Raw genomic sequence first — 27742 nt, forward strand, 5'->3', positions numbered from 1 at the left:
TTGATTTCGAACCGTAGTACCCTTAACCATGTGTTCTCGTGTAAGAACACATGGTTAGGGGTGTTACGCGTCAAAAATCTGAAAGGATTCAGATGTTATGACTGGCCGGAACCCCTCCTTTTGCTTCTGTGAGTTTTTCTGTTCTTTCTTTTACTGCTTCTTTTACTCGCATGATTAAATATTATTGGCAGTCATTGTTTCATTATTGTCCTGTTAATTTTTTATGGTTTAATTGTGATAGTTAAGTTCTGTTAATTACTGTTGATTCTGAGTTTGTTAGTTGGTTGAGTGATTATAATTTCATGGTTTAATAATTAGTTTAAGTTCGTTTAATGTTAATCATGGTAGCTTAAGCATAGTTTATTTCCGTTTAGCTTATTTGAATTGGTTAATTGAACATATTTGAGTCAGTCAGTCTGATTAATTGGTTTCTGATTGTTAGGTGATTAATTTTAGTTGGTTTCTGATTGTTAGTTAATTGATTTTAATTAGTTTCAGACTGGGTTAGGATATTGGGTTTAGTTATTAAGGATAAGGGTAGGGTCAGTGATTCTGAAAGGCTTTCAAGGGTAATCTGGGTATGGAAAAGGGTAGTTCTGATAGGAATAGTAATATCAAGGTATAGGGAAGGGCAGTATGGGTATTGTATGGGTAGAGGAATGCTTTAGGACCTTCTAGAATGGGTTTCAAGTGTAAATCTTAATAAGTACACTGCAGTTACTTGTTTAGCAAGATAAGAATAGAGTGACCAAAGTGAAAATAGAGAGGGACTAATTAGAAAATCAGAACTTGGTTTATTCTCTTTGGGGTTGCCTATAAAAGGGCATTAAATGCCTTGAGAAAGGGGGGCTCTCATTCTTCTGCCTTGAGCCTTAAGTTTAATTGGAGCTTTCATTGTTGTTAAAAACCGAGTCAAGATTTCAGTCCTGAGGTTATTCAGAAATTAAAACACCAAAATATGGAGATCTGAAACAGTTTCACAGCTTCATCACCAATTCTGGGTTTCAGCTGTGAGGGTCTGGGAAGTGTTAGAAGTCTGTTAAGCTGATCGGTGGGAATTTGTTTATATTTCTGGTTTCAAAGCAATCTGCCTGTGTTTTTGTGGTGTATCATTGCTGGGCTTGTTGTTTGTTGCTGTTGAAAGTAGCTGATTCCTCTCTTTTTCTCTATTTTCATTACAGTTCCCAGGTACATTCCCTTGACTCTCACCTATGTAAGTTCAAGTTTGAAGTGGAGAACAATGAAGAATGCTACTGAATTCTATTGCCTTAGGAAACATTGTATGTTGGCTATTTTTTTTCCATAGTTTAATTTGTGTAAATTGTCTGACTGTTAGTAGTTGATTTAATTGGTGTTGATTCGAGCCAATAACCGAGTTGTATAACTGAGACTGATGAATCGTCCAGCATGATTTTGATTGTTTTAATTAGTAAGTGGACAGTTGGGTATTCAGGTTCATATTCCAGGGTGGAGGTTGTGTAAATTGAGCATTTCATGTCTATACAATTGTAATTTTCTATCTGCTTAAGTTTCACAATACGCTGAAATTAAATCTGCAAAAGTTGCAGTAGATTCGGAGTCTATACGCATTGGTCGATTTTAAATTTGGGTTGGTCTGAATCACATATTTAAACAGCCTCAGATTGGGCCAATTTTGGGGCCTGGCATTTTAGTAGGTAGTCCATAAGGTTGGAAATTAAAGGGAGCCCAATGATTCGATCTCTGGGCCGCCCGAGTGCAAGCCAAATTTTGGGCTTGCTTTAGGCCCGACGCAAAAATGCACTAAGGGCCTGTGCCCACAGCCTGTGCAATGGCCGGATTGGGCTTTGTGAGCTCAGGGCCCATTTACTCGGCATTTCTGCCCGGATATTCCACTTCAAGCTCAACGAGTTGTAGGCCTAATCAATTAGAATCCTCAAGTAGTTAACGGCACAATTATTCCATTGCGTAGACTTGGAAAGGATGTTTAGTGAATTTCACTGCCTTTCCCAAAATAACAATACGTTAGAATCTTTAAGCACGCTCTTAAATAAGTTACCTTCTTGAACTCGGGTGCGCATTAATGCGACCCAAATCCAAATCTCGATGAAACCAAAACGTGTAGACAATCACGGGTACATTGATTGCGACGTGGTTCGAAACGTGTTTTCGCGACATCGTAATCCTTATAAAATAAATAATGATCGAAAAATAGGTTCATAAAATGAGACAAGCCTCACCGAACAGAAATAAATAAATGTGGGGCCCTCAATAAATGGCTATTAAAAATGATTAGAATTTGGGATGGCCATTTAGCGAACTCCACGGTCTTCCCCAGAATAATATTACGTGAGAACCTTTAGGCGCGATTTAATTAAATTACTTCCTTAAACTCGGGTGCGCATTGATGCGACCCAAATCCAAATCTCGACGAAGTCGAAATGTGTTGACGACCATGGGTGCATTGATTGTGACGTAGTTTGAAACGTGTTTTCACGACGTCGCAATTCTTTTAAAATAAATAATGATAAAAAGCGGTTTACGAATAGAATCACATAAGTTAACATGTATTAAAATCAGATAAAATCAAATACAACAGTTAAGCGACCGTGCTAGAACCACGGAACTCGGGAATGCCTAACACCTTCTCCCGAGTTAACAGAATTCCTTACTCGGATTTTTGGTTCGCGGACTGTTAACAGAGTCATAAATTTCCTCGGTTCGGGATTCAACCGGTGACTTGGGACACCATTAATCTCCCAAGTGGCGACTCTGAATAATTAATAATTAAATCCCACTCCGATTGTCCTTTAAATGGAAAAATTCCTTTACGCCCTTATGAATGTAGTGAAAAAGGAGGTGTGACATCATACGAAAAATATCACGGATTGTCACTGAAAGCGTCTCTTTATGTCATACGAAAAATTGGCTCTTGTCATACGAAAAATGATAAAGGATTTGTCGTATGTAAATTGGAAATGGATTTCCACGTTCTCGCCTCCATAGGCACGACTTTCATGATTAAATCTACCCAACCACGGAAATTAGGAACGGGTTCCACATCTCCCATGGTTGCTATAGAAAAGCAAAGAAGGATGAAATTAGAAAAGAAGTTGAAATTCTTAAGAGGTAAGAACGGTAAGTAAAAAAAACTTACGTGCAAAGTTCCACTTCTCAGGGAAGGGGATATTTGTTTCACCCACCAAATCAACTGTGCGTACCGCAAAATAACGAGTGTACCACCCGCGGTCCTTGTCATCTTCAGGGCTTACTAAGACCCTTTTACTTCTTGCAGTTAGAGTAAAAACTCCATTGCGAAATAACTTGGGGTGGTAAAGATGAATAAGGCGGGGAAAGGAAAAATCAACACCGGCTTTAACAGATAAATACCTCAAATAAGCCACTGTTCTCCATACAAGGGGACTAATTTGTCCCAAACAAATTTTGAAAAAACGACAGAAATCAAGTATGACTGGGTCAATAGCAGGAATAAATCCCAAAGTGAAGGAGTAAGTATAAACAAAAGAAAATCCAATCCTAAAAGAAGATATTCTTTGATTTGGATTAAGGATTACTATACGAAAATCACTTCTCCAGTTGCAATCTTTTCGAACAATAGAAACCAAAGGTTCAGTGATTAAAGAAGGGAAAGTGTCAGCTTTCTCTAAATTGACAACTTGCTCACGAAGAGATTTCCTATCATTCTCAAAAGATAGGTCGTTGGGGTACTATTTCCTCAACTAAAGGCTCTTGAAGAAGCTCAGGAAGTTCTTTACCTTTAGAGGAAGATTTCTTAGTGATAGAACCTCTGAAAATAGTACCGGAGCTAGAAGAAGGCATGACAGAACCAGAGGCACCACCACGAACAGATCCTAGGCTACGAAGCTTGCCACCTCTTCCTCTTCTATGTCTTACAGGGGCATTGGGGAAGCTATCAAGAATTGGGATTCTTTTAGGGTTAGGATTCGGAGATGCCATTGCAGAGAAAAGGATGAACTCAAGGAGAAAGGAGTAGAAATAAAGAGTAAAGGATTTGTTAAGGGTTTATGAAGAAAAGGACAAAGGGAAAAAGGATATATATGTATATAATAGCAATCGTCAAGCAAAGAAGTATAATGATGGAAAGCCTATAATAAAGGCAACTATCGCTTCGTGAATATAAGGGATGAATAAACCTTGGAAAAAGGCTGCAGAATTACAAAATCAATCGGAAGGTGACACGTGTGCAGAGCATTAAATAGAAAAGACAACTGGGGCGTCAGTACTGTCATAGCATTGATTACAGCAAAAAAATCCCTTTTTGTGAAGGTCCACTTCCCAAATATTTAATGGATAAATAAATGGAAAGTTGGGGGACTATCTGTATTGGGAAAAAACTGAGTCTGAATATTGAAGATGACGTGTCATGACACGTGGACTGGTCAAAAGGTCAAAACGCAATAAATAGCCAAGAGGCACGGGCGATAACAGATAGGGGGAAAAGAAAGCAACATAGGTGTGGACCGTTACTAAAATAGGTACGAGTCTCGTACCTATTCGAGTCGTTTAAAGATCAAAGATCTGAAGAAGTTGAAGATACGAATCTGATGACGTAAAAGAGTTTAAATACAACATTAAATGTCAAATACGTTAGAGAATCTGACTTAAATAGAAATGATTGTGTAACGTTTTTTTTAAATATCATTTATTGCTCATAATTGCCTCATTAAGACAAATGCATTATATCTTCTCCTAGAATCAACTATAAAAGGGGAAAGACTCAACATCTGTAAGGACACAAATATATGATTGAGATCTTACTGAAATACAAAACTATTTACTGCTTTACCATCATTCTCAAAAATATTTTATTTTCGTCTCCTGATTATCAGTAACCCGAATTTCTTTCTAGCTTTGACCAAAGACTCAGATTTTTGGTTAAACAGTACTCTGCTAAACTGGCGGTGGAGAAAGGACTGCTCAAGGTGGAAATGAGTTGTATTTCAAGCAGTTTTCGGGTGATATAATACTGGCAATGGGCAACGCTTTATATTCGGTAGCCTTCAAAACATTACGATTCACGATTTTTTTATTCCGTGGGGAAAAAGTTTGACCTCCATAAGGAGAAACTGACACTTTTATTATGGTCCTTTTGGTGTTTTCTTTCAGATCTGTGGACCACTTGTCAATGAAGATCAGGTTCGGAGCATCATCGATGAGATAAAGCACGTCACTACAGAAAGTTCACGTAGAAAAGGAGAACTCACAGAGAGCAAAATCAGAAGACTTTGATGCTGAAGTTGCTGAATTGCTGAGGGAGGAAAGAGAGCTAGAAGAAGTGGTTTTCGGCATTGTATGTCCAATATACAACTCATGACACTGTTGTCTTTATAAAACCTTTCACTTTGGATTGTTCTCGAATCACATAGACATTTTTTATCAGGTAGGTAACATATTGGGGACATTGATCATGACATTCAAGGCTGCTTTCTTGCCTTTTCTTGATGATCTTTCATCATATCTGATGCCTATGAGGGTGAGCTTTAGCTAGTGATAATCAATTCAATTTTAACCTCCAAGGTAGCTTTCCATCTGTATTTCTCATTATTTTCTTTTCCCGATCGAAGGGCAAGGACAAAACAGCTAAAGAGAGAATTAAATGTATTAATATCTTTCTTAATCTTGTGGTGCACTGCGGCAGAGCATCTCTGAGGTAGGTCTATCTCTATTAGCTTTTCTTAAATAAGGTCACAATTCTGATAGTTACTTTCTGTCCTAACTAGGTACTATATTATATATCTTCCATTTATTTTGGAGTCGAGCAACGACGAAAACCCGGATGTTAGACAGGTTTGTGTATCTTTGTGGCTGGGACAGTATTCAGTTATGATGCATTTGCTATAATTTGATTCATCAAACACCATCGATGTTGAGTTCAGATTGCGTTTTGTGGACTTGAGCTTTGTGCTGAATATGGTGGTTATAATTTCAAACCTTATATTGGAGGTATGATATTGTTCAACCTGTTATTGAGACCCTTTTCATAATGGAGAAAAGGAGACAAGCAAGAGTTATATGCTTCTCTGTATAACTAATCCCAATATTTTAGAGGCTCTTTCAAGGATCAATGTAGTCATTATGCATTTCAATGCTCTTGAACCTGAGAGTTTAGAGGCATATGATGCTGCTGTTTTAGCACTTGGTAAGATATGTTGGTTTCATCGAAAGAGTCAACTCCCCCCAGGTGCCTTATTTATCGGAATCCTTATCGTTTTCTTGTTCATGCATTATATATAGTTTGGTAACACATAGAGCTTTTGATCTTCCAAGATGAAATGATGCTCCTCCAATGTACTTCATAATATTGTAAAAATTCAATAAAGTTCTCACTCCAAATATTTTGGTAGATTGTTCCGACTAGGTTGAATTGTCTGCCTATAAGATATGACAGGTTTGAAGCCAAAGAAGCTCACGACCGGCTATGTTCAATGGTCAAAAAGGTAATGAACTAGTCTGCTTTTGTTAGAGATACTGATTGCCAAGGCATGTTATTAGGTTATGAGTGAAAACCTAGCATTACTGATTTCAGTGATATAATTGTATTGGATTTTCATCCACTTAGAAGACAAGTTGCTTTCAGCATTAATGATTTCTCATTACTCCAGACTTTTAGTGCATCAATATCATTTATCAAGCTTCATTATAGTGTATTTCAAATTTTTTTATTTTGTACTGGAAAAAAGAAAGGATACAAAACGGAAAAATATGATTATTCAAGTGTTCTTATACAAACATGCATACGATCCAAATAAATTTCTTAACTTCTGATATATGTTGGGGAAAATAAGCAACCAGTAGCCAAACAAAATGCTTGAAGTAATACTATAGGTTTGTATCTATTCCCAAGGTTAAGATAGTGCAGATAGGAAATGAAGGGAGTCTTGGAGTAACGGTAAATTTGTCTCCGTGTGACATATATATCACAGGTTCGAGCCATGGAAACAGTCACTAATGCTTGTAATAGGAAAGGCTGCCTACATCACACCCTTGGGGTGCGGCCCTTCTCCAGACCCTACGTGAATGTGGAATGCTTCACACGCACTGGGCTGCTCTTCTGTGCCAGCTAGGAAATGGTTTTTTTTTTTTTTTTGGTTTAAAAGAATTTCATTATTCGGTGCAATCTTGACTCTTGACTGAAGGCTTTTATGCTAAAAGATTAGGATGTTCTTTCTAATATAGATGAATTACTAAACTATGATCTTCGTAGCATTTGGCGGGTTGACTCGATAATGATGGTTGTTACTAGGATTTGTCTAAACTCCCATTCAGCAAATTAAGCACCAGCTAAAGTTTGCAAAGTCTAATACATAATTAATTTCTTTCATCAATTTCGTTTGTCTTTAATGTTTTGGCAAATTTTCTCACTTGCAGGTCTGACAATAACTTTTGGGTCCCAATTATGAGCACTTTCCAAAGATTATGTCCGTTTTTGCAGAGGTTATTTCGATATCAGAATTAATAGATGCCAGATTGGGTTTTTCTTGTGACTGATATATAAATATTCTCAACTCTGATTCTTATATTTAATACATTTTTCTTTATATTTCATAATTGCGTTGTATGTTAGCAATTTGTCTATCAGGTCTATATCTCTTATAAACAAATTTCTGATAATAGCTAATACATAAAGGTAATTGAAGGGGAAAAGCTTGTTATTGTTTGTTAATTGGAGGCTTCATTTGATATTTTCTTAGTTGCCTCTTTTCACTTTTTTTCCCCTTACTTTTCATTTAGCTAGTTGATTAATCTATCAAGATGGCTACCTGATAGTGATATTGTGGCCTTTTTATCAAATTAAACCTTTTGTTCATTGTCACGACCCAAAATCCACTAAGGATCGTGATGGCACCGGACATCGCTGTCAGGCAAGCCAACCATAAATACTTAATTAAATTCTCGTTTTAATAATTTTGAAATCATTTCTTTCCTTACATTAAACAATAAATAATGAACTTAACCGAGAAAATAATGGTGTCTTTAACAAATTTTAAACTACTGAATAATCCTGTGATCATCCCAGAACCCGATGCCACAAGTGCATGAGCAAATTTCTAGGAAAATAAGATGTAATACAATAACTGTCCGGAATACAAATTGGACAGAAATGGAAATACAGTACAATACTCTAAAGGAGACTTTGCTGATTGCGGGTCGTCTCGATAAATGCAGCTCACCTAAGTCTCTGTATCAACCATGCCGCTGCGCCAAACTAGGCCACTCGACACACATGCACTTGTGCAACAAAATGCACAGCAAGTGTAGTATGAGTACAAAAATGTGTACCCAGTAAGTATCCCGCCTAATCTCGAAGAAGTAGAGACGAGAAGTCGACTTCGACACTTACTAGTGGTCCAATAATAATATACCAATAATGTAGTAAATCGAGGATTTTCATAAGAATGATTGTAATTCAATAACATGAAGGAAGTAATCAATTCTTTTATTAATAGGAAATTTTCAGATTCATTTTCATTATTTATACATTTATCTCGGGACAGGAGGAAACAAATATCAACATCTATGAATCTTAAGGCAAGCAATACAAGCATGCACAAATCATGTCGAGGTCGTACAGCCCGATCCAACAATATTTAAACTATGCACTGCCAGAGGGTCGAATGGCGCGAACTGTATATGCATCTATTACACCTCTCGCGAATCATATATGTGACGCGGTCAACATAAATAAACAAGCACCCCGCTCGTGAATCATACATGCGACGCGGACACACATAGATGTACACATTCAAACAACCAATTAAGAATTTATCAGGGAACATTTATCCAAGAAAAAGTCAATTCTCTTTTAATGATAAAGAAAGTGAAGTTTAATCTTTTTGGAAATTCATTTACTAATTCGATATGATTTAAGCAAATTCAAAATGTCAATAAGATTACAAATATTCCAAGTATAACATGCTTTTGGGTCTTAGACTTAAACATAATAGTAGCTACGCACGCCCCCACAATAGAAGCACATAACCAATTATTTTACCTATGGGGATAATTCCCTCTTACAAGGTTAAAAAGGAGACTCACCTCGCTCCGAAGTTCCAAAACCGGCTTCCAAGCCCTTCCGACGACTCAAATTGATGCCCCAATGCTCCAAAACTAACCAAATAACGGACAAACCAATGAAAATATACCCTAATACTCATAACAATTCAATTTATAACAATTCCTAACCCCGATTGAAAAGTTGACAAAATTGCCCTCGGGCCCACGTGCTCGGGTTCCGAAATTTTTCGAAGATAAACTTTACCCATAACTTTACGAACTCAAATATATAATTTACTCTCAATTTCATATCCAAAATCGTGGTCAAAATCCAAAAATACCAATCCTAGGTCTTTCCACCAAAACCCCAAGTTTCTACCATTTTTTCTTGATCAAATCCGTAATAATATCATGTATTTGACTCACAAGGGGTGGAATTAACTTACCTCATATTTAATGATGAAATCTCTCTCTTGAAATTCTCCAAAAATCGCCCAAACAAGAGTAAAATGGAAGAAAATGGCCAAGACCCCCGATTTAAAGAACCTTACTGCCTCCAACACTTCTGCACCTGCGGTCACACGACCGCTTCTACGGTTTTGCAGGTGCGACCCCTCTACCGCTCTTGCGGTTTCTCACCAGGCTGCCCTTTCTGCTTATACGCCTTAACTACCGCATGTGCGGTCCTGCTTCTGCAGCTACATGACCACATTTGCGGTCTCTTCACTTCTCGACCAACACCGTATCTGCATCCCTCCTAGCTGCTTCTGCAGCTCTGCACCTGCGGCCCAAGTCTCGCAGGTGCGGTTACACTAGAAGGCAATAACTTCAGCTCTTCCTCCAAATTCTAATTCAATCAGTTAACCATCCGGAATCCACCCGAGGCCCCCGGGACCCCATCCGATCACACCAACCAGTCCCATAACATAATGCAGACTTGCTCGAGGCCTCAAATCATATCAAACAATGCTAAAATCACGAATCACGCTCCATTTCAAACTTGAAGAACTTTAAAATTTCAAACTTCAACATTCGATGCCGAAACCCGTCAAATCACGTCCGATTGTCCTCAAATTTTGCACACAAGTCATATTTGACATTACAAACCTACTCCAACTTCCGGAATCGGAAACCGACCCCGATATCAAAAAGTCCACTTCCGGTCAAACTTCTCAAAAATCTTCAAATTTCTATCTTTAGCCAAATGACTCCAAAATGATCTACGGACCTCCGATCGCACTCCCAATACCAGAATCACCGTACGGAGCCATTTCCAGTCTCGTGATCCCAAACAGACCTCGATAACACTGAAATGCACTTTAATCCAAATTTATGAAGTTCTTTCCAAAAATGCTAACTTCCACTATATGCGCTATGGCTGTCCAACGGGACGGGCCGTCCCATCCCGTCCCATCCCGCTTCAAGTTAAATGGGATGGGCCAATGTTAAACGGGACATGGGATGGGACGGGACGGTCATTTCGTCCCATCCCGTCCCGCGGTCCGCCAGATTTTTTTTTAAAAAAAACTAGTCATTGGGCAACGACTTAAATTGCAAAAATAGTCCTTGCCAACGGTCCAAACAGCCCCTACCCCCCCCCCCCAAACACCCTACCCCCTCCCCCCAAACTTTTAATATAACCCCTAAGTTTATTAAATTACACTTTGGCCATATTTTCTACTAAAAATACCCCCCATTCTTCTTCATTTTTTCCCACAAAAATCAATCTTCTCTCTCAAATCTCTTACATTCTAATATTCTATCTATATTCTATATTATTCTCTCAATTTTGTTACTATCAAGTATCAAGTGACAACTTTCAAGTATTTGGGCAATTAATTTTGAGCAACTTTCAAGCTTTAAATTAATTCGTCAAGTATTTGAAGCAATATTTTGGGCAATTTCTTCAAGTTTCAATATTTAATCACGGTGCACTCGTTCCATCTCCTAATTTTAATATATAATTTTTGCGTATCATTTTAGTACTTAATTTTTGTGTTTACTTTACGTGTTATATTTTTGTGTTTCATTTGTGTGTTTAATATTTGTGTTAGCTTTTTTAATTTAATTTTGTATTTAAATTATGGCACCTAAAAATGTATTTGGCATTTTTAAAAAAAAGTAGTAAAAAAATAGTAAAGGTGAAAGTAGTAGTAATCCTAATCCTAACCTTTCTCCAAGACCTAGAATTAGAAAACATATTGATGAAATGACTCATGTTGATGAAACTTCATTTTCTCAACCCCCCACATTTTATGATGTTCATGTCGGAGAACAATTAGATCATGAAACTTTACAAAGACAGTTTGGAAATGATATTTTTTTGAGGATGAAGAAAATGAGGATGAAGAATTAGATGAAACACCCACTCCGCAACACAAGCTCCAACTCAGAGTCAATCTCAGTCTGGAGCTTTACCCCCTGTACCCCTGTAAGGGGTAAGCCTAAGGCTGAACGTCCCAAAACATCACTTGTATGGAAATTTTTTAAACATGATAAAGTCAATCATCGTGCTATATGTGAAAAATGTAAGCAAGTATTTGCACACACAACAAGTGGTGGGACGGGGGTTTAAGTAGACATTTAATAAGGGATCAGAAATCTTTATGAATACAAGCTAACATAGAAGCCGGAAAAATTATAGATCCTACCACCAGTACTGACACTCCTAGTGGATATGGTTCTAATAAAATTCAATAACAACTTGACCCTGCTTCTGGTCATGTTTTACGCAAATATAACAAAGATAGAGATCGTGAGAACTTAACAAAAATGGTGGCTGTCTGTGGCTTACCTTTTACTTTCCCTTCTCACCCTACTTTTGTGCATTATATACAAGAAACTTATAACCCTGCTTTTCAAGGTTTTTCTAAGACCACGATTAGAAATGATGTTTTTAAATTTCAAACTGAATATCTTCAGTATATAACTGTTACATGTCATTGGGTTGATCATCACTGGAACTTGCAAAAACGTATTATTGCTTTAATTTAGAAATTGGATTAATTCAGAAAGATGAAATCTTGGTTTTGAAAAATTAATTCAGAGATTGGATTAATTCAGAAAGAAGAAATCTTGGTTTTGAAAAATTAACCACTAGGGAAGAAGAAGAATACAATGAGATACTTACCACTGGGAGCAATGATGGCATGGAGCTCATGGAACATCAATCAACATTGTCAATTCCAGCAGAATGTCCGAGAGATATTATTGATAAGTTACAAAGAAGCTATATAGGAGCTTACAAATATTAGTATGATAATTTGTAATTGACTACTAAGAGGCCTAGTTCAAACAGAACCCTTCCTAGAAGGTGACTGCATAGATTAGATGCTCTTCAAAAGAATTATATTTGTATTTGAGATTTGAAAGTTTTATTAATAAAATAAAAGGCTCTAAGCGTTGAATTTTATTTATGAATTGTCTTAGTTACTTAATAGTTAATACTTTAAAATTATATTAAATAAATTATAACTCTATTATAAATTTATAATTACTAGAATATTTCACTACAAGTCTTTTGTTTTAATATTTTATAATTCTTTACTTAATTTTTTAATTTTCATTTTAACAGAGTAACATTTAAGTTTATTAAATAAGTCAAAAATCTAGATGTTGCAAACTTTAAAATATAGTAATTTTCAAAAAACTAGACGTTTTGTTTTAAAAAAATACACTTAAGGCCCACGAACCCGTCCCGTCCCGTTTCGTATCGTCCCGCCACTGTCCCGCTTAAATGTCATCCCATCCCGTTAATTTGGTCTCGTCCCTTCCCGTTGGACAACCATAATAGGTGCCAAAATGCTCCTGGGCCATCCAAAACCCGATCCGAACATACGCCCAAATCCAAAATCATCATACGAACCTGCTAAGACCTTCGAATCCCAATCCGAAGCTGTTTACTCAAAAATCCAATCTTAGTCACTTCTACCAACTTAAAGCTTTCAAAATGAGAATTCTCTTTCCAAATCGACTCTGAACTTCCCGAAATTCAATTTCGACCACACATACAAGTCTTAATACCTGAAGTGAAGCTACTCATGGCCTCAAACTGCCGAACGATGCACGATAGCTCAAAACGATCGGTCGGGTCGTTACATTCTCTCTCGTTTAAACATACGTTCGTCCTCGAACGTGCTAAGAACTGTGCTGGAGCTGTCTGATATCACTGTTTAACACCTTGTGCACCTACCCATGCTATCAACAACTCTGTTGAGCGCAATAGTTTGATCAATCTGGAGATATCCTTTTTCACTAAAGCAAATAAGCCTTAGAGCCCAATTGCAACATCTGTAATTCTCTGCCAGGCATGTTTCCAACATACGAACACTGTATATCTCACCACACGATGTACCAGAACATGACTGCATACCTTTGCTAAATTCACACCTTGCACCACTTTATTCACAGGACCACAATAACATCCTCCGATAATAAAAGCCAGAATTTCCACGACTCTGATGCTCCCACTGACCTTCATGACATACATAGGTCTGGCTCTAAATCTTACAATACCGCCACGACGGAAGAGACGTGTAGAAATTCATAACCAACTACTGAATCAACAAATCATTGGGTCTATACTCCTGACAAGAACAATCACCTCATTCTGAATCAAATAATGGTCTTTGCTCTTTAATATACTTCATATAATCCGATCTCACCAATACTAGATCCAATAATCCCGTCTCACCTAGTACGAACTGCTTAGGCAATAAGTCACCCCCGACAGGATCAAAAGTCTCAGATGATGCCACAATGCCAATAGGCTACCAACTCGAATGGGATACAAAAGGAAAACGAACTCTAGAAGGAACTACTCAACTCGCGCAACTAATACGAACTTTCCTCAGAAAATGGGAAACAAAACACACAAAATCAGAATATAGAAACTGTACTCCACATCACACTGTTGCGGCATGCAACCCGATCCAAACAACATACCCATGGCGGCATGCCACCCGATCCACACATAAATTTCACATAAGAAGGTACACACCGAGATACATCGTCCATTACTACAATATACCGAATATTGGTCACAAGCACACTAAGTGCATAATACCATCCCTGGGGAGACAGATGGCGCCATAAGCTACAAAACTCAAGCACAACTGAAGTGCGATATATGATCTGAATCTCAAGAGCCATCCTGCTCATATGAAACCATCGCTAGGCGAAACCTCAACGCATAAGAAATTTATCAAGCCATTTCACAACTCACACAGCACAATATAGTATTACATGAAATAGCCGATGACGAAACAACATACCATGTTCAAATACTCCTCCATAAGGAACACTATGGTGAAATGAACATATCCGGCTTGATATAGAGCCCGTATTCATATTTAAATTCATCCACATACCTCAAGCCGATTCTGATCGCACCAAACTAGGCAAATAATCTTTCCTAGGTCCATAATAGCCCCCTTTTCCCCCATAACACACAAGAACAACCATTATAACCGGAGCGATCCTCCACAGTCCACAATCCAATAAATCGAGTGCCCTCCAGGCATAAATTCTCAGATTAACGATATCACCAAAATCTTCATACTTGGTTTAATTCTTCAATCAATTAAGTGATTACATGCCACACTCATACAATTTTCCCGTGAGCCACACTCCCACGACCTTCCGTAACAGATAGCAAGTCTGCACATCCACACCACCGGCCGCACTAACGCTGAAAAGTAATCAAGAATCCATAACTGGATGCAAAGCTCCCTTTTTTTTCAAAATAATCTCAAGTCACGCTGAAGATAATGCGAGCTTACTCTAAATATTCAAATCCCTTTCCTGCTCATCCGAGCTCATGACATCCTTGTCAACACCGAATCGCAACCTTGATCCTCACTTTCAAATTCCATACCACTCACTGGACCTAACATGCCAACATGCGATAGTATAAGATTTTCATCATACTCCGGAACCACTAATAGATTAATACTTCATCATATAGAAACTTTTAACTTAACTCATTATAAGAGAACTATAGCAACACACAAGTGAATCCTCATAACCGTAGAACATGCAAATCCTCCAAGTAGTGCTCTAGACCCCCATAACCCTTTCGAGATCTGCCTACACATTACGGGATGTAATACTGGAATACATCCAAATATAATCAATTACGGCGGCCGTCAAGCCTCGCGCGCACTACCACCACTATGTCAATTCAACCATGGCTGACCAATCTAACTTCCTCTAATTCATCCTTAACTTGCCTTAGAGATAATATTAGCTCCATTCCTTACATCACCAACCCGAATCCGCACTCACCATGAGTGACCTTGAATCACGAGACCATGTTGTCTCAAATCCCACGAACCATCTCTTACTTTTCTTATGCGCGTATCCGCATCCTCAACCTGTATACCCATTTCGATAATCCCGCTATGGATTCGAAGTCTTTTTCCCTTTTTTCCTCCAGATGCTACACTACAAGCCGAAAACATCATAGATCATTCTGGGTCTCTTATCATAATCTGCTACAAAAGCTCGATTCTCAATCATACTGCAGGCTTGAATCCTTAGGCACCGCATTTTTAAATCCTTTGAACTCACTAGGAGCGTTGTTGAGAGTCACCCACTCTAACTTGGTCCTGAATATAATCGACTCCATAAATTTTCTAGCATATGAACACCCTCTCGACAAATCACACGACCAAATCGCTTTCTTTGGAACCCGTATCTACACAAGACATAGACCCGTACCCTTCTCTAAGTCTGAACATGAGTCAATAAGGCCACTGTAGCACACCTTTAACAATTCCTTTGCTCAAATTACCTTTTATGTTCCTTCCCCTTAGCTGAAATAACCCATCCATATGCTAATAACCTGAAATCTCACAAATAGACAACCATGCAATCAACCGTAGGCAGTGGGACTCTCCCACTTAGCTTGAAGCCACTATTACACAACTCCAGAACCCACCAAGATTCTTTATCTCTTATTGACATGAATTTTGCACAATCAAACCGCTAGATTCCTTGAAATCCTTCCGTTAGCACTTTATGAACACTCTAAATCCCCATCAATAACCACATATTCAACCTCTTACCGGATGGCCAATAAAATCCTTCGTAGAAGCTTCGCCAACCACATGACCACTAACCTGCTCACAGGGGATAACCCACTTGTGGAAATTACCTACTACGACATCAATAACCCATCCTGAGCCCATGCTCATTCACCAGCTACACAAGTCCATTCACCCCTCATGGACATCAATTAAATGTGCGACAATATCCTTCCATCCCAAGTCATGTTGCATCCTTCTTCATATCAAGCGACTCCCTTCTGTCATATCCAACCTCCCCCCGCATAATAGCCAATACTTCAAATTAAATCAGTAGACCCAATCACTATCCAATAACATTCCCAAATCATTCCGAACTTTCCTCAAGGGTGCGTAGTCATCATACCACAAAACCCATATGCAACTCCGCCACTCTCCCACTTTGGCGAAACTCACTCCTTTAATCAGCTACTCGACTTTCGCTTCTTATACCTGGCCTTCTAAATAACTACCGCCTGACACTTCCCACATGTCCTTCCTCATCCTTTGTTGCTCAGTTGTTGCTTTAATTAAATCTCTATCTCTGAAATATTTGAACCAATAAATTGTCACTAACTTTAACTTTTCGAAGATCGTCTTTCTCGAGCCGTCAACATTAGAAATACCAATTCAATCCTGCACCACCGCCCCCTGCGATCTCTGACAGTCACTTCTCCAATACCATTTCACAATACGCTTCCCCAAAGGCAAATTGAAGAGAACCATACACCGGCGAACTTAACATATTCAATCACAGACGACGACACCACGACGCAGATGAAAATCCCATCACATTTGAAATCACCAAGTCTTGTTACTCCATCACTCCAAATCTGTACATCCCCAGGACAATTGCTTTTCCTCCGCCGGAAATGAAATATCGAAGTCTCTGAATCATGCACTGAGTAGGCCTCCTTTCAGGTCATTCACTGCTTCGACATATTGGTAAGCATCCTATCATCACATCAATACTGGGCAATAGCAATGCACGAATCGTCAAAACATCGATGCCAAATCTCGAAACCTTAGGTAATAATAATACTGAGCTGAACGACACAACGACCTTCTGTGAGGTGACGACAATAACCGAAACAACTATGTAGGTAGAAACATCCTGCACCACATCTATAGTACTATTACAATTCCTCAATTCTTGATTTATAATAAGCATTATCGAGTAGGAAGGAAACAAGGGCATAAGCCTCAAAGGAATCTAATCGCACGATGAGGAATCAAGAAGGGAAGTACCCCTAACAGCCCTGTAGCCTCTCGAAGATAAGTACAGACGTCTCTGTACCAATACGCAAGACTCTACTAGACTCGCTCATGACTCGTGAAACCTAAGGTAACCTAGTGCTCTGATATCATGTTGTCACGACCCAAAATCCACTAAGGGTCGTGATGGCGCCGGACACCGCTGTCAGGCAATCCAACCGTAAATACTTAATTAAATTATCATTTTAATGATTTTGAAATCATTTCTTTTCCTTACATTAAACAATAAATAATGAACTTAGCCGACAAAATAATGGTGTCTTTAACAAATTTTAAACTACTGAATAATCTTGTGATCATCCCAGAACCCAGTGCCACAAGTGCATGAGCAAATTTCTAGTAAAATAAGATGTAATACAATAACTGTACGAAATACAAATTGGACAGAAATGAAAATACAGTACAAAACTCTAAAGGAGACTTTGATGACTGCGAGTCGTCTCGAGAAGTGCAGCTCACCTAAGTCTCTGTATCAACCATGTCGTTGCGCCAAACTAGGCCACTAGACATACATGTGCATGTGCAACAAAAATGCACAACAAGTGTAGTATGAGTACAAAAATAACGTGTACCCACTAATTATCCCGCCTAATTTCGAAGAAGTAGAGACGAGAGGTCAACTTCAACACTTACTAGTAGTCCAATAATAATATACCAATAATGTATTAAATCGAGGGTTTTCATAAGAATGGTTGTAATTCAATAACATGAAGCAAGTAATCAATTCTTTTATTAATAGGAAATTTCCAAATTCATTTTCATCATTTATACATTTATCTCAGGCCAGGGGGAAACAAATATCAACACCTATGAATCTCAAGGCAAGCAACACAAGCATGCACAATTCATGCCGAGGTCGTACGACCCGATCCAACAATATTTAAACTGTGCACTGCCAGAGGGTTGAATGACGCGAACCATAGATGCATCTATTACCCCGCTCGCGAATCATATATGTGATGCGGTCAACATAAATAAACAAGCACCCCGCTCGAGAATCATACATGCGACGCGGACACACATAGATACACACATTCAAACAGCCAATTAAGAATTTATCAGGGAACTTTTATCTAAGGAAAAACCAGTTCTCTTTTAATGATAAAGAAAGTGAAGTTTAATCTTTTTGGAAATTCATTTCCTAATTCGATATGATTTCAGGAAATTCAAAATGTCAATAAGATTACAAATATTCCAAGTATAGCATGCTTTTGGGTCTTAAACTACCAGGTATTAAACATAATAATAGCTACGCACAGACTCTCGTCACCTGATGCGTATGTAGCCCCCACAAATAGAAGCACATAACCAATTATTTCACCTATGGGGACAATTTTCTCTTACAAGGTTAGAAAAGAGACTCACCTCACTTTGAAGTTCCAAAACCGGCTTCCAAGCCCTTCCGACGACTTAAATCGATGCTCCAATGCTCCAAAACTAACCAAATAACGGGCAAACCAATGAAAATATACCCTAATACTCATAACAATTCAATTTATAACAATTCCTAACCCCAATCGAAAGGTTGACAAAATTTCCCCCGGTCTCACGTTCCCGGGTTCCAAAATTTTTCGAAGATAAACTTTACCCATAACCTTATGAACTCAAATATATAATTTACTCGCAATTCCATATCCAAAATCATGGTCAAAATCCAAAAATACCAATCCTAGGTCTTTCCACTAAAAACCCAAGTTTCTACCAATTTTTCTTGATCAAATCCGTAATAATATCATGTATTTAACTCACAAGGGGTGGGATTAACTTACCTCATGTTTGATGATGAAATCTCTCTCTTGAAGATCTCCAAAAATCGTCCAAACAAGAGTAAAATGGTAGAAAATGGCCAAGACCCCCGATTTAAAGAACCGTACTACCTCCGGCATTTCTGTACATGTGGTCACACGACCGCTTTTGCAGTTTCGCAGGTGCGGCCCCTCTATCACTCCTGTGGTTTCTCACCAGGCTACTCTTTCCGCTTCTACGCCTCAACTACCGCAGGTGGGGTCCCGCTTCTGCGGTTACATGACCGCATCTACGGTCTCTTCACTTTTGGCCCAACACCGCATCTGTGTCCCTTCTAGCCGCTTCTGTGGCTTCGCACCTGCAGCCCAAGTCTCGCAAGTGCGGTTACACCAAAAGGCAACAGCTGCAGCTCTTCCTCCAAATTCTAATTCAATCCGTTAACCACCCGGAATCCACCCGAGGCCCCCGGAACCCCGTCCAATCACACCAACCAGTCCCATAACATAATCCGGACTTGCTCGAGGCCTCAAATCACATCAAATAATGCTAAAATCATGAATCACACTCCATTTCAAACTTGAAGAACTTTAGAATTTCAAACTTCAACATTCGATGCCGAAACACGTCAAATCACGTCCGATTGACCTCAAATTTTGCACACAAGTCATATTTGACATTACAGACCTACTACAACATCCGGAATCGGAAACCGACACCGATATCAAAAAGTCCACTTCCGGTCAAACTTCTCAAAAACCTTCAAATGTCTATCTTTAACTAAATGACTCCAAAATGACCTACGGACCTCCGAATTCACTTCCGATTGTGCTCCCAATACCAGAATCACTGTACGGAGCCATTCCAGTCTTGGGATCCCAAACGAGCCTCGATAATATTGAAATTCACTTTAACCCAAACTTATGTAATTCTTTCCAAAAATGCTAACTTCCATTATATACGCTGAAACGCTCCCGGGCCATCCAAAACCCGATCCGAACATGCACCCAAATCCGAAATCATCATATGAACTTGATGGGACCTTCAAATCTCAATTCTAAGGCTGTTTACTCAAAAATCCAATCTTAGTCACTTCTACCAACTTAAAGCTTTCGAAATGAGAATTCTCTTTCCAAATCGACTCTGAACTTCCCGAAATTCAATTCCGACCATACATACAAGTCATAATACCTGAAGTAAAGCTACTCATGGCCTCAAACTACCGAACGATGCGCTAGAGCTCAAAACTACCGGTCGGGTCGTTACACTCGTGTCGCCATTTATTAATTAAATTTTGCTTCTTTAGGTTATATGTGTTGGAAATGATCTTGCTATAGAAGAAATGACAAATCGCATGATCAGGGGCGTATCTAAGGGGATTCCATGGGGCACGTGAACCCATGCTCCCCACCCTAAATCATGTATAGTAATGCTATATTGTTTTTTCAAAAATATTTAAATATATGTGTGTGCATCCACACTCAAAGTATTATATGATGTGATGGTTATTGGGTGTACCTAGGTGAGGTTGTGAGTTTAAATCTTATCTCAATCTTGTAATTTTTTCCTTCTTTTTTTTCTAGAAGTAGACTCGCACAGGAGATGGGCATGTCTGGTGTTATTTTTGTATATTAATTAAGTACTTTTTCTTCATGGAAAATAGATATAGATGTAAGAAAATTATTATTTTTAAAAAATAATAATTTTTAACTTATAATTCCAAAAGTGCAATGAGTACGCAATGGTAAGAACTAAAGGTTGAATCTGTAAAATTTATATTCTTGATCCACCTCTTTTTAATAGTGCATCCATCCTGCCTAAATCCTGGATCCGCCTCTGCGCATGATAGATCTGTTGAAGAATCTTCAAAAAACTCTACCACCAGACACCTGGACATCAGCATGGTCATTGCTATTCCCTCAGTAAGAGATGGAACTAGAATTTTTAGTATCACCTGAGGAAGATGCTAACTTTTCATCAGTGTAATCAGGGGTAAAGCTAGGCAGACACAAGAGGGATAAATTGAATCGCCTTCTTCACAGAATTTTTTTTCGTAAATAGGGCAAAAACAAACTTTTTTGCATATATAAACTGTTGTTGAATTCCCTTGACATAAGGGAAGATTCTAGCGTAGTGGCAATTGTGTCTTAAATAATTGCTTTTTAGGTCGTATATAGGTTCAAATACAATTGAGTCATTCTTGCAAAAAAAAATTTGAATTACAACTCCGCTACTGGGTGCTATGAAACTATGATATCTTCAACTTTATGCAGTTCAAACATTTTGGTGCTGAATTCTCTCCTGCAATCATTCATTTGAGGAGTATGTTGGCCTTCATAGGAGGAGCCTATGCTTCAGTTGAGACCCTCTTGGGAGCTCACTCTTGCCGGGAGAACCCTTTTAATTTTAATAGTTCAGACATAGTGGAATTTGGATTAACCAGTTGTAAATCCAATGTAAATTTTACATCAGCTTGCTCCAAAATATTATGCAAGATCTTACCATTGCCATTTTGCTGTGGGTCCTTTCGGAAATAGCCTCTCTGTCTTTTTGAAGGTAGGGGCAAGTTTTAGGATACAAATTTAACTTTTATTTTCTTCACCAATGTCACGACCCAATTCCATTATAAGCCGTGATGGTGCCCAACACCACTGTTAGGCAAGCCAATACTTATCAACTAGTGATTTCCTGTTTAAATAAATTATTAAGTAGTAACATTTCCTTATTTGTTAAAAAGTTTAGAAATTTGCAAGTGTAACATAAATAAACGAAAGCAATAAGTACAAATCTATATCGTATAAGCAAATCTAAAATCATAAGTCTACTAGTATGTGTGTCAAGATCTGGTGTCACAAGTGTGTAGGCAATCTAGTAGAATAAACAAAAGAATGTTTGCCTACTGTCTGAGAAGAAATAGATAGAAAAGTAAAACATAAGGGAAACTCCAGCTGCTGCAAAACCGCTCGAAAAGCAACTCATCATGAAGTCTTGAGGTGGGGATCAACTATGCGCGCCAGACGGGTAACTAGATGCACCTGCCTCAGATTCTGTACAATTAAGTACATAGGCGTAGTATGAGTACATAAACAACATGTACCCAGTAAGTATCCAATCTAACCCCGAAGAAGTAGTTACGAGGGGTCGACTTTGACATTTACTATGGGCTAACAATAATATAATTTAAGAGTTATACTAAGCATGGATTTCATGAATAATACTGAAAGCTCAATAACAAAAAATGATAAGTTCTTCTTACACAAATATACTTTCAATTTCAGTTATATCATTTAACAGCTTACATTTCAAGACATTTAAGCAGTATCAATCATGGAGAGTTTCAAATAATTATCATGCGCAAATTATTGGCTCGTTCCAACATAATATATAAATTGTGCACTGTCGAAGAGTCGAACAACGTGAACCATAGATACATCTATTTCCTACCATGGCACTCGACCCGATCCGCAATAGCAATTATTTTTAAAGAAAACACAAATTTCACATTTACAGTCAAGTATTCCATTAAATCTTCAAGTAAGTGAATTTAACCTTTTACACTTCTTTTATGAAATATTCGACTTGACTCGAGTAATTAAATTAGCAAGGGCGCAAATATTTCAAATAAATCATGATATGGGTCCTATACTACCCGGACAATAGCATATTAGTAGCTATGTACGAACTCTCGCTACCTCATACGTACGTAGCCCTCACAAATAGGTACATACATTTATTTAATTTACCTATAGGGTTAATTCCCTATTACAAGTTTAGAAAGTACTTAACTCGTCTCAAAGCCTACTTCCCAATTCAAGAATGCGCTCAAACTTCCAAATTCGATGCCAAACGACTCGAAACTAGTCAAACATTACACAAACCAATCAATTTATGCTCAAAAGTTCATATCTCCACTATTAAAGGGATTACCCAACCCAAATATCAAAATATTGCGGAAGCCGAATATATAGAGAGTGATTAAATCACAACTACTATATCTGAAGGTAGCTAATAAATAGTAAATGAGATGATAATAAAAGAAACACCTGAAATTAACGAGGTTCGGCAAAATTTGATTTTTGCCTAGTCCTCGGATACAATCAACTCAAATTTTATTTCACTCCAAAAATACAAGTGAAATACTACAAGAGAAAAAGAAGATTCAAATGCCTTAGGAGATAAGAAGGCAAGTGAAAGATGTTTTCAAATGAACAAAACCCTTGCTATTTATAGAATGGAAATTGCCTTAATAATGTCATGCATGATATCATATTAAGTGTGATAATGTAATGTAAATGCATGAAAAATGCATCTCCTAATTTCTTCCAAAAAAAGAGGCTTCAAATGTTCATACTAGTTCATATTAATCTTGTTAAATTCAACAAATCTCCACCTTGGCAAGATTTCACTTTTTTTTTTTTTAATTTTCTCTCAGTGATAAATTTTGATTGTGTCTTCAACTTCAATCTTCAAAGTTCAACAATGTTGATCAAGTTCAAACAATGTTGAAACTTGATCGCAGTCACTACTTTTGTTAGCATATCGGCAGGGTTGTCTGTTGTCCGAATTTTCTGCACCATGACTCCCACCTTCTTCTATAATATCTCGTACAAAGTGATATCGAACATCAATGTGATTTGTTCTTGCATGATAAACTTGGTTTTTTGCTAATTGGATAGCACTCTGACTATCACAAAAATAGTGTGATGTTTTCTTGACCAATACCAAGATCTCTAAGCAACCCTTGAAGCCAAATTGCCTCCTTTACATCCTCTGTAATTGCCATGTACTCTGCCTCAGTTAGGGGTGGGCATATTTCGGTCGGAACGGAATAAACCGACCGAACCGATTTTTTTTTATTTCGATTTCGGTTATTCGGTTTGTTCGATCGGTTTCGGTTTAAAATTTTAAAATTTCAATTTTTCGGCTCGGTTTTCGGTTATTAAGTTATTTAGTTCGGTTAACCGAAAAACCGAATTATGAGCATATAGGTTCTTTAAGTTATATATAGGCTAAGCCCATAGGTAATAAATTAATACTATTAGGTTCAATCTATTAAAGACTCAACCCAATTAAATAAGTCCATCAACTTCCCAATCTTAAAGACTTTCACTCTATTAAAACTTCTATAGCATATATGATAGATACCGGGAGGATTTCATACAGAGTTGTAATTTACACTATGTTTGAATTTTATGATCCATAATAGTGTGCAAAGTTTATTCTTTTTTTTATAAACATAATATTTCCAACAATTTCGAAGTTTTGGGAAAAAATAACAAATTCGTCGGTCCTATTATTACGGTCACGCCCCAAAACTGGGGGGCCGCGACCGGCGCTCGACCGGGTAGCCCCAGTCAAGCGGACCTGGATGCCTTTCCTATCCCACGCGTACCCCGTATTTTCATTGTCCATTAATCAAAGGAGATAGTCATTTATAATTGAAACACTCTTTTTACAAAACATACATAGTCACTTAATGAGGTTTACAACTTACATCGCCCAATATACAAAATACATATTTACATAAGTTCGCAACCCACATTTACTGTCTACGGAGCCTCTAAGGATACAAAAGGATGATACAATACTTGCCGGTAACAATGCTTCGGCTATACCTTACACCCAAAATCAAAATAAGACTCCGAAATAAAAAGTGGCATGAGCCACGCAAGGCCCCGGGAGGAAAGGGGCTCACCAATGCATCTGACGAAAAGTGAAGGGGAGCTACGGTCGATGGACTGGAGTACTTGCTATAGATCTACCTACAATCATAACACGAATGTAGCGTCCCCGGCAAAAAGGGACGTCAGTACATTTGAATTGTACTGGTATGTATGAACAAACTTTTCCCTAAGTAAAATCAAGAAATGCATAGATAACAACAGTAATAGAGTCAACAATCAAATGCACATGAAAGGAACAACCAAAGCCAAACAAACTCCACAATCTCTCCTTTTTCCCCCTTCAACAATATTTCATCACCTCAATGGTTTCACAACTTTCACATATTTTTATTTCAGTAGTGATTTTGATCACTTTTCCACCCTTATTACCTCAGCCACTCTTATCACCACAACCCACACCTTATTACCTCAGCCGCCCTTATCACCACAACCTACACCTTATAACTTCGTGTTGCAGCACGCAACCCGATCCCACCGGACAATTACAATTTCATACAACAACAGCAGTTCACAGTTAAATCACATAGCTTCAGGTCATCCAGAATATCATTTCACAACAACAACAATTCACAAGAATTCTCATAAACTTCAATACCAATTCCATCATATACAACAACCCGTATATAATTCAAGTTACAACGATAGTTGCCTACAACAAGTCACGGATGATATTACCATCGTTGTTTCAATTTCATCAATTACGATCTCTTTTTCATTATTGGTTACACAGCTCTTACCACATAATCATATTCATACACACACACTTGGTTTGTTGCCATTTACTTACACCATTATATCGGAAAACTTAACCAACAACGTTCAAGTCATATTAATTACAAGAATTCACAAACCAACAACGTTCAAGGCATATTAATCACAAGAATTCACAAACCAACAACGTTCAAGGCATATTAATCACAAGAATTCACAAACAATTCACATAAGTAACACCTACCAATTACTTGTACCAAACAAGGTGACTTTCCAAAGGTTAAAATTAGCCATACATACCTGGAGTCGAATTCCCTTTTTTCGCTTCTATTTCCAATTCACCAACAACCTAGTATCGTCAATCTAGTTCACAAGTCAACACATATAACTTAGAATTGAAGTTCACAAACTCAACCCGAACTTACTTAGGTCATCAACCCCTCTTTTGCAAATCTTTAGTTCTACCCAATTCCTCTTACTAGATTCTAGGTTTTAAAGGACATGCATGTGTATCTCAACTTCCATTTTCAAGAATTAACGCATGAGAATCCCCTTTTTTGTTTAAATCTGAAAACAATGAAAAACGGTTGGGGATTTTACCTGCAAGAACGGAGATGAAGATAATTACTTGAAATTCCCCGGCCCGAGTGACTTTGAAGAATCAAATTGATGAAGGTAGGACTTTATCTCTCAAGAATTCTATCTTCCCTCTCTCTAGTTTTGTTTAGAAAATATGTTAAAATGAGGGGTTGGAGTGTTTTATTGCAGAAGGGGTCGAGTTTAAAATTTAGAAAAATAGGAGCCCGAGTTAGGTTTGCGATCGCAGAGTGAAAATGCGGTCCGCAGAATGGATCGCAAAAGTGCTCCCAAATCTGCCTGGGTATGCGGCAGAAATGCGGTCCGCATACCCATTATGCGGTCGCATAGTGCACCACAGAACTGCCCCTCACAAAATCCCAAGGGAAATATGCGACGACTATGTGGTCCGCATATACGTGATGGGATCGCATATTGGTCCGCATTTTTAACCTCCAATTCGACCAACACACTCACTCACTTTGCGGCGATTATGCGGTTTGCATATCTGTTATGCGACCGCATTCTAGACCACAGAATTGCATTTTCTGGAAAACAGTATTTCTTGACTTTTTATAACATAGATCAGTACCAAAAAGGTCTGAACCATGATTCCTAACATATATTCGGGACTTGGCACCACGAGCTACCAGGTTTTGAGTACAAGTTTTCAAGGGGCCTTACAATTACATAGAAGGAGCCTAATATGATAATGTTCAAACTGAAAACCGAACCGAAATTAGAAAAACCAAACTGAACCGAACTTATTTCAGTTCGGTTTTGATTACTACTTTTACAAAATCGAAAATCGAATAACCGAACCGAATTTCTTCAAACCAAACTGAACTGACCGAACGCCCACCCCTAGCCTCAGTAGTAGACAAAGCAATTGTTGACTGCAAAGTAGACTTCCAACTAACTGGTGCATTTGCAAAAGTGAAAACATAACCAGTAGTTGATCTACGCTTGTCCAAATCACCCGCGTAATCCGAGTCACAATATCCAACCAGGTACTAACTATCTTCCTACTCAAAAATCAATCCAACATCTACAGTATTACGAATATACCGAAGAATCCATTTCACAGCTTGCCAATGCTCATTTCCTGGATCATGCATATACTTGCTTACAACTCCGATAGCATGTGAAATATCAGGTCTTGTGAAAACCATTGCGTACATCAAGCTACCAACGGCATTCTTTGTACCTTTTGTTTTCAGAAAGGATGGTGGAGAGGTAGGTGAGGTGAAGAAGAAGGTGGATAAGGAATTTCCTTTTTAAAAAAAAGAATTTTAAAAGGTTTATGATGTGGAGCGCGGGTAGCTCAGGGATTAATTTGTAACTGGTTTTGATGGATGTTAGTTTCACTTCAACTAAGGATAACCGGATAGGTTGCTTGTAAAGTTAAGATGTATAGCTGACTTTTATGGACAAATATCCATGAAAGGTGTGCTTACCTCCTTTGCAAGTTGCTTACTAATGACGATGACTTGTACGTTTGGCGCAATCTAAGTGTCGCCACTCAATCAAGCATCAAGTGTATGATCCTTGATCATATATCCCTCAATCAAGAATCAGAGTTCATCATCCATCAGCTCCTTAAAGCAGTTTCGAAGCTGGTTGATTCACTTCTCCCAGATAACCCCTGGCCTGAATTATTGCCATCCCTATACC

The 27742-nt window shown here is 38.1% G+C and overlaps 1 protein-coding gene across 1 annotated transcript; it reads left to right on the plus strand.

Moving 5' to 3' along the window:
* The first annotated feature begins 4993 nt into the window (after positions 1 to 4993).
* On the plus strand, positions 4994 to 27349 carry LOC142172760 (uncharacterized). Its single transcript, XM_075236440.1, has 8 exons — positions 4994 to 5014; positions 5198 to 5311; positions 5402 to 5494; positions 5586 to 5671; positions 5742 to 5808; positions 5898 to 5964; positions 6068 to 6160; positions 27225 to 27349. The coding sequence occupies exons 1-8, from the start codon at positions 4994 to 4996 to the stop codon at positions 27347 to 27349; spliced, it is 666 nt and encodes a 221-aa protein (XP_075092541.1).
* The last annotated feature ends 393 nt before the right edge of the window (positions 27350 to 27742 follow it).

This window comes from Nicotiana tabacum, chromosome 18 (assembly GCF_000715075.1).
Source record: "Nicotiana tabacum cultivar K326 chromosome 18, ASM71507v2, whole genome shotgun sequence".
Lineage (NCBI taxonomy): Eukaryota > Viridiplantae > Streptophyta > Magnoliopsida > Solanales > Solanaceae > Nicotiana > Nicotiana tabacum.

Coding starts and splice junctions, on each gene's coding strand:
- LOC142172760 (XM_075236440.1), top strand. CDS start 4,994: ATGGGCAACGCTTTATATTCG. Junction 5,809..5,897: donor AAAACCCGGATGTTAGACAG/GTTTGTGTATCT, acceptor TGTTGAGTTCAG/ATTGCGTTTTGTGGACTTGA. Junction 6,161..27,224: donor TGCTGCTGTTTTAGCACTTG/GTAAGATATGTT, acceptor GTGAAATATCAG/GTCTTGTGAAAACCATTGCG.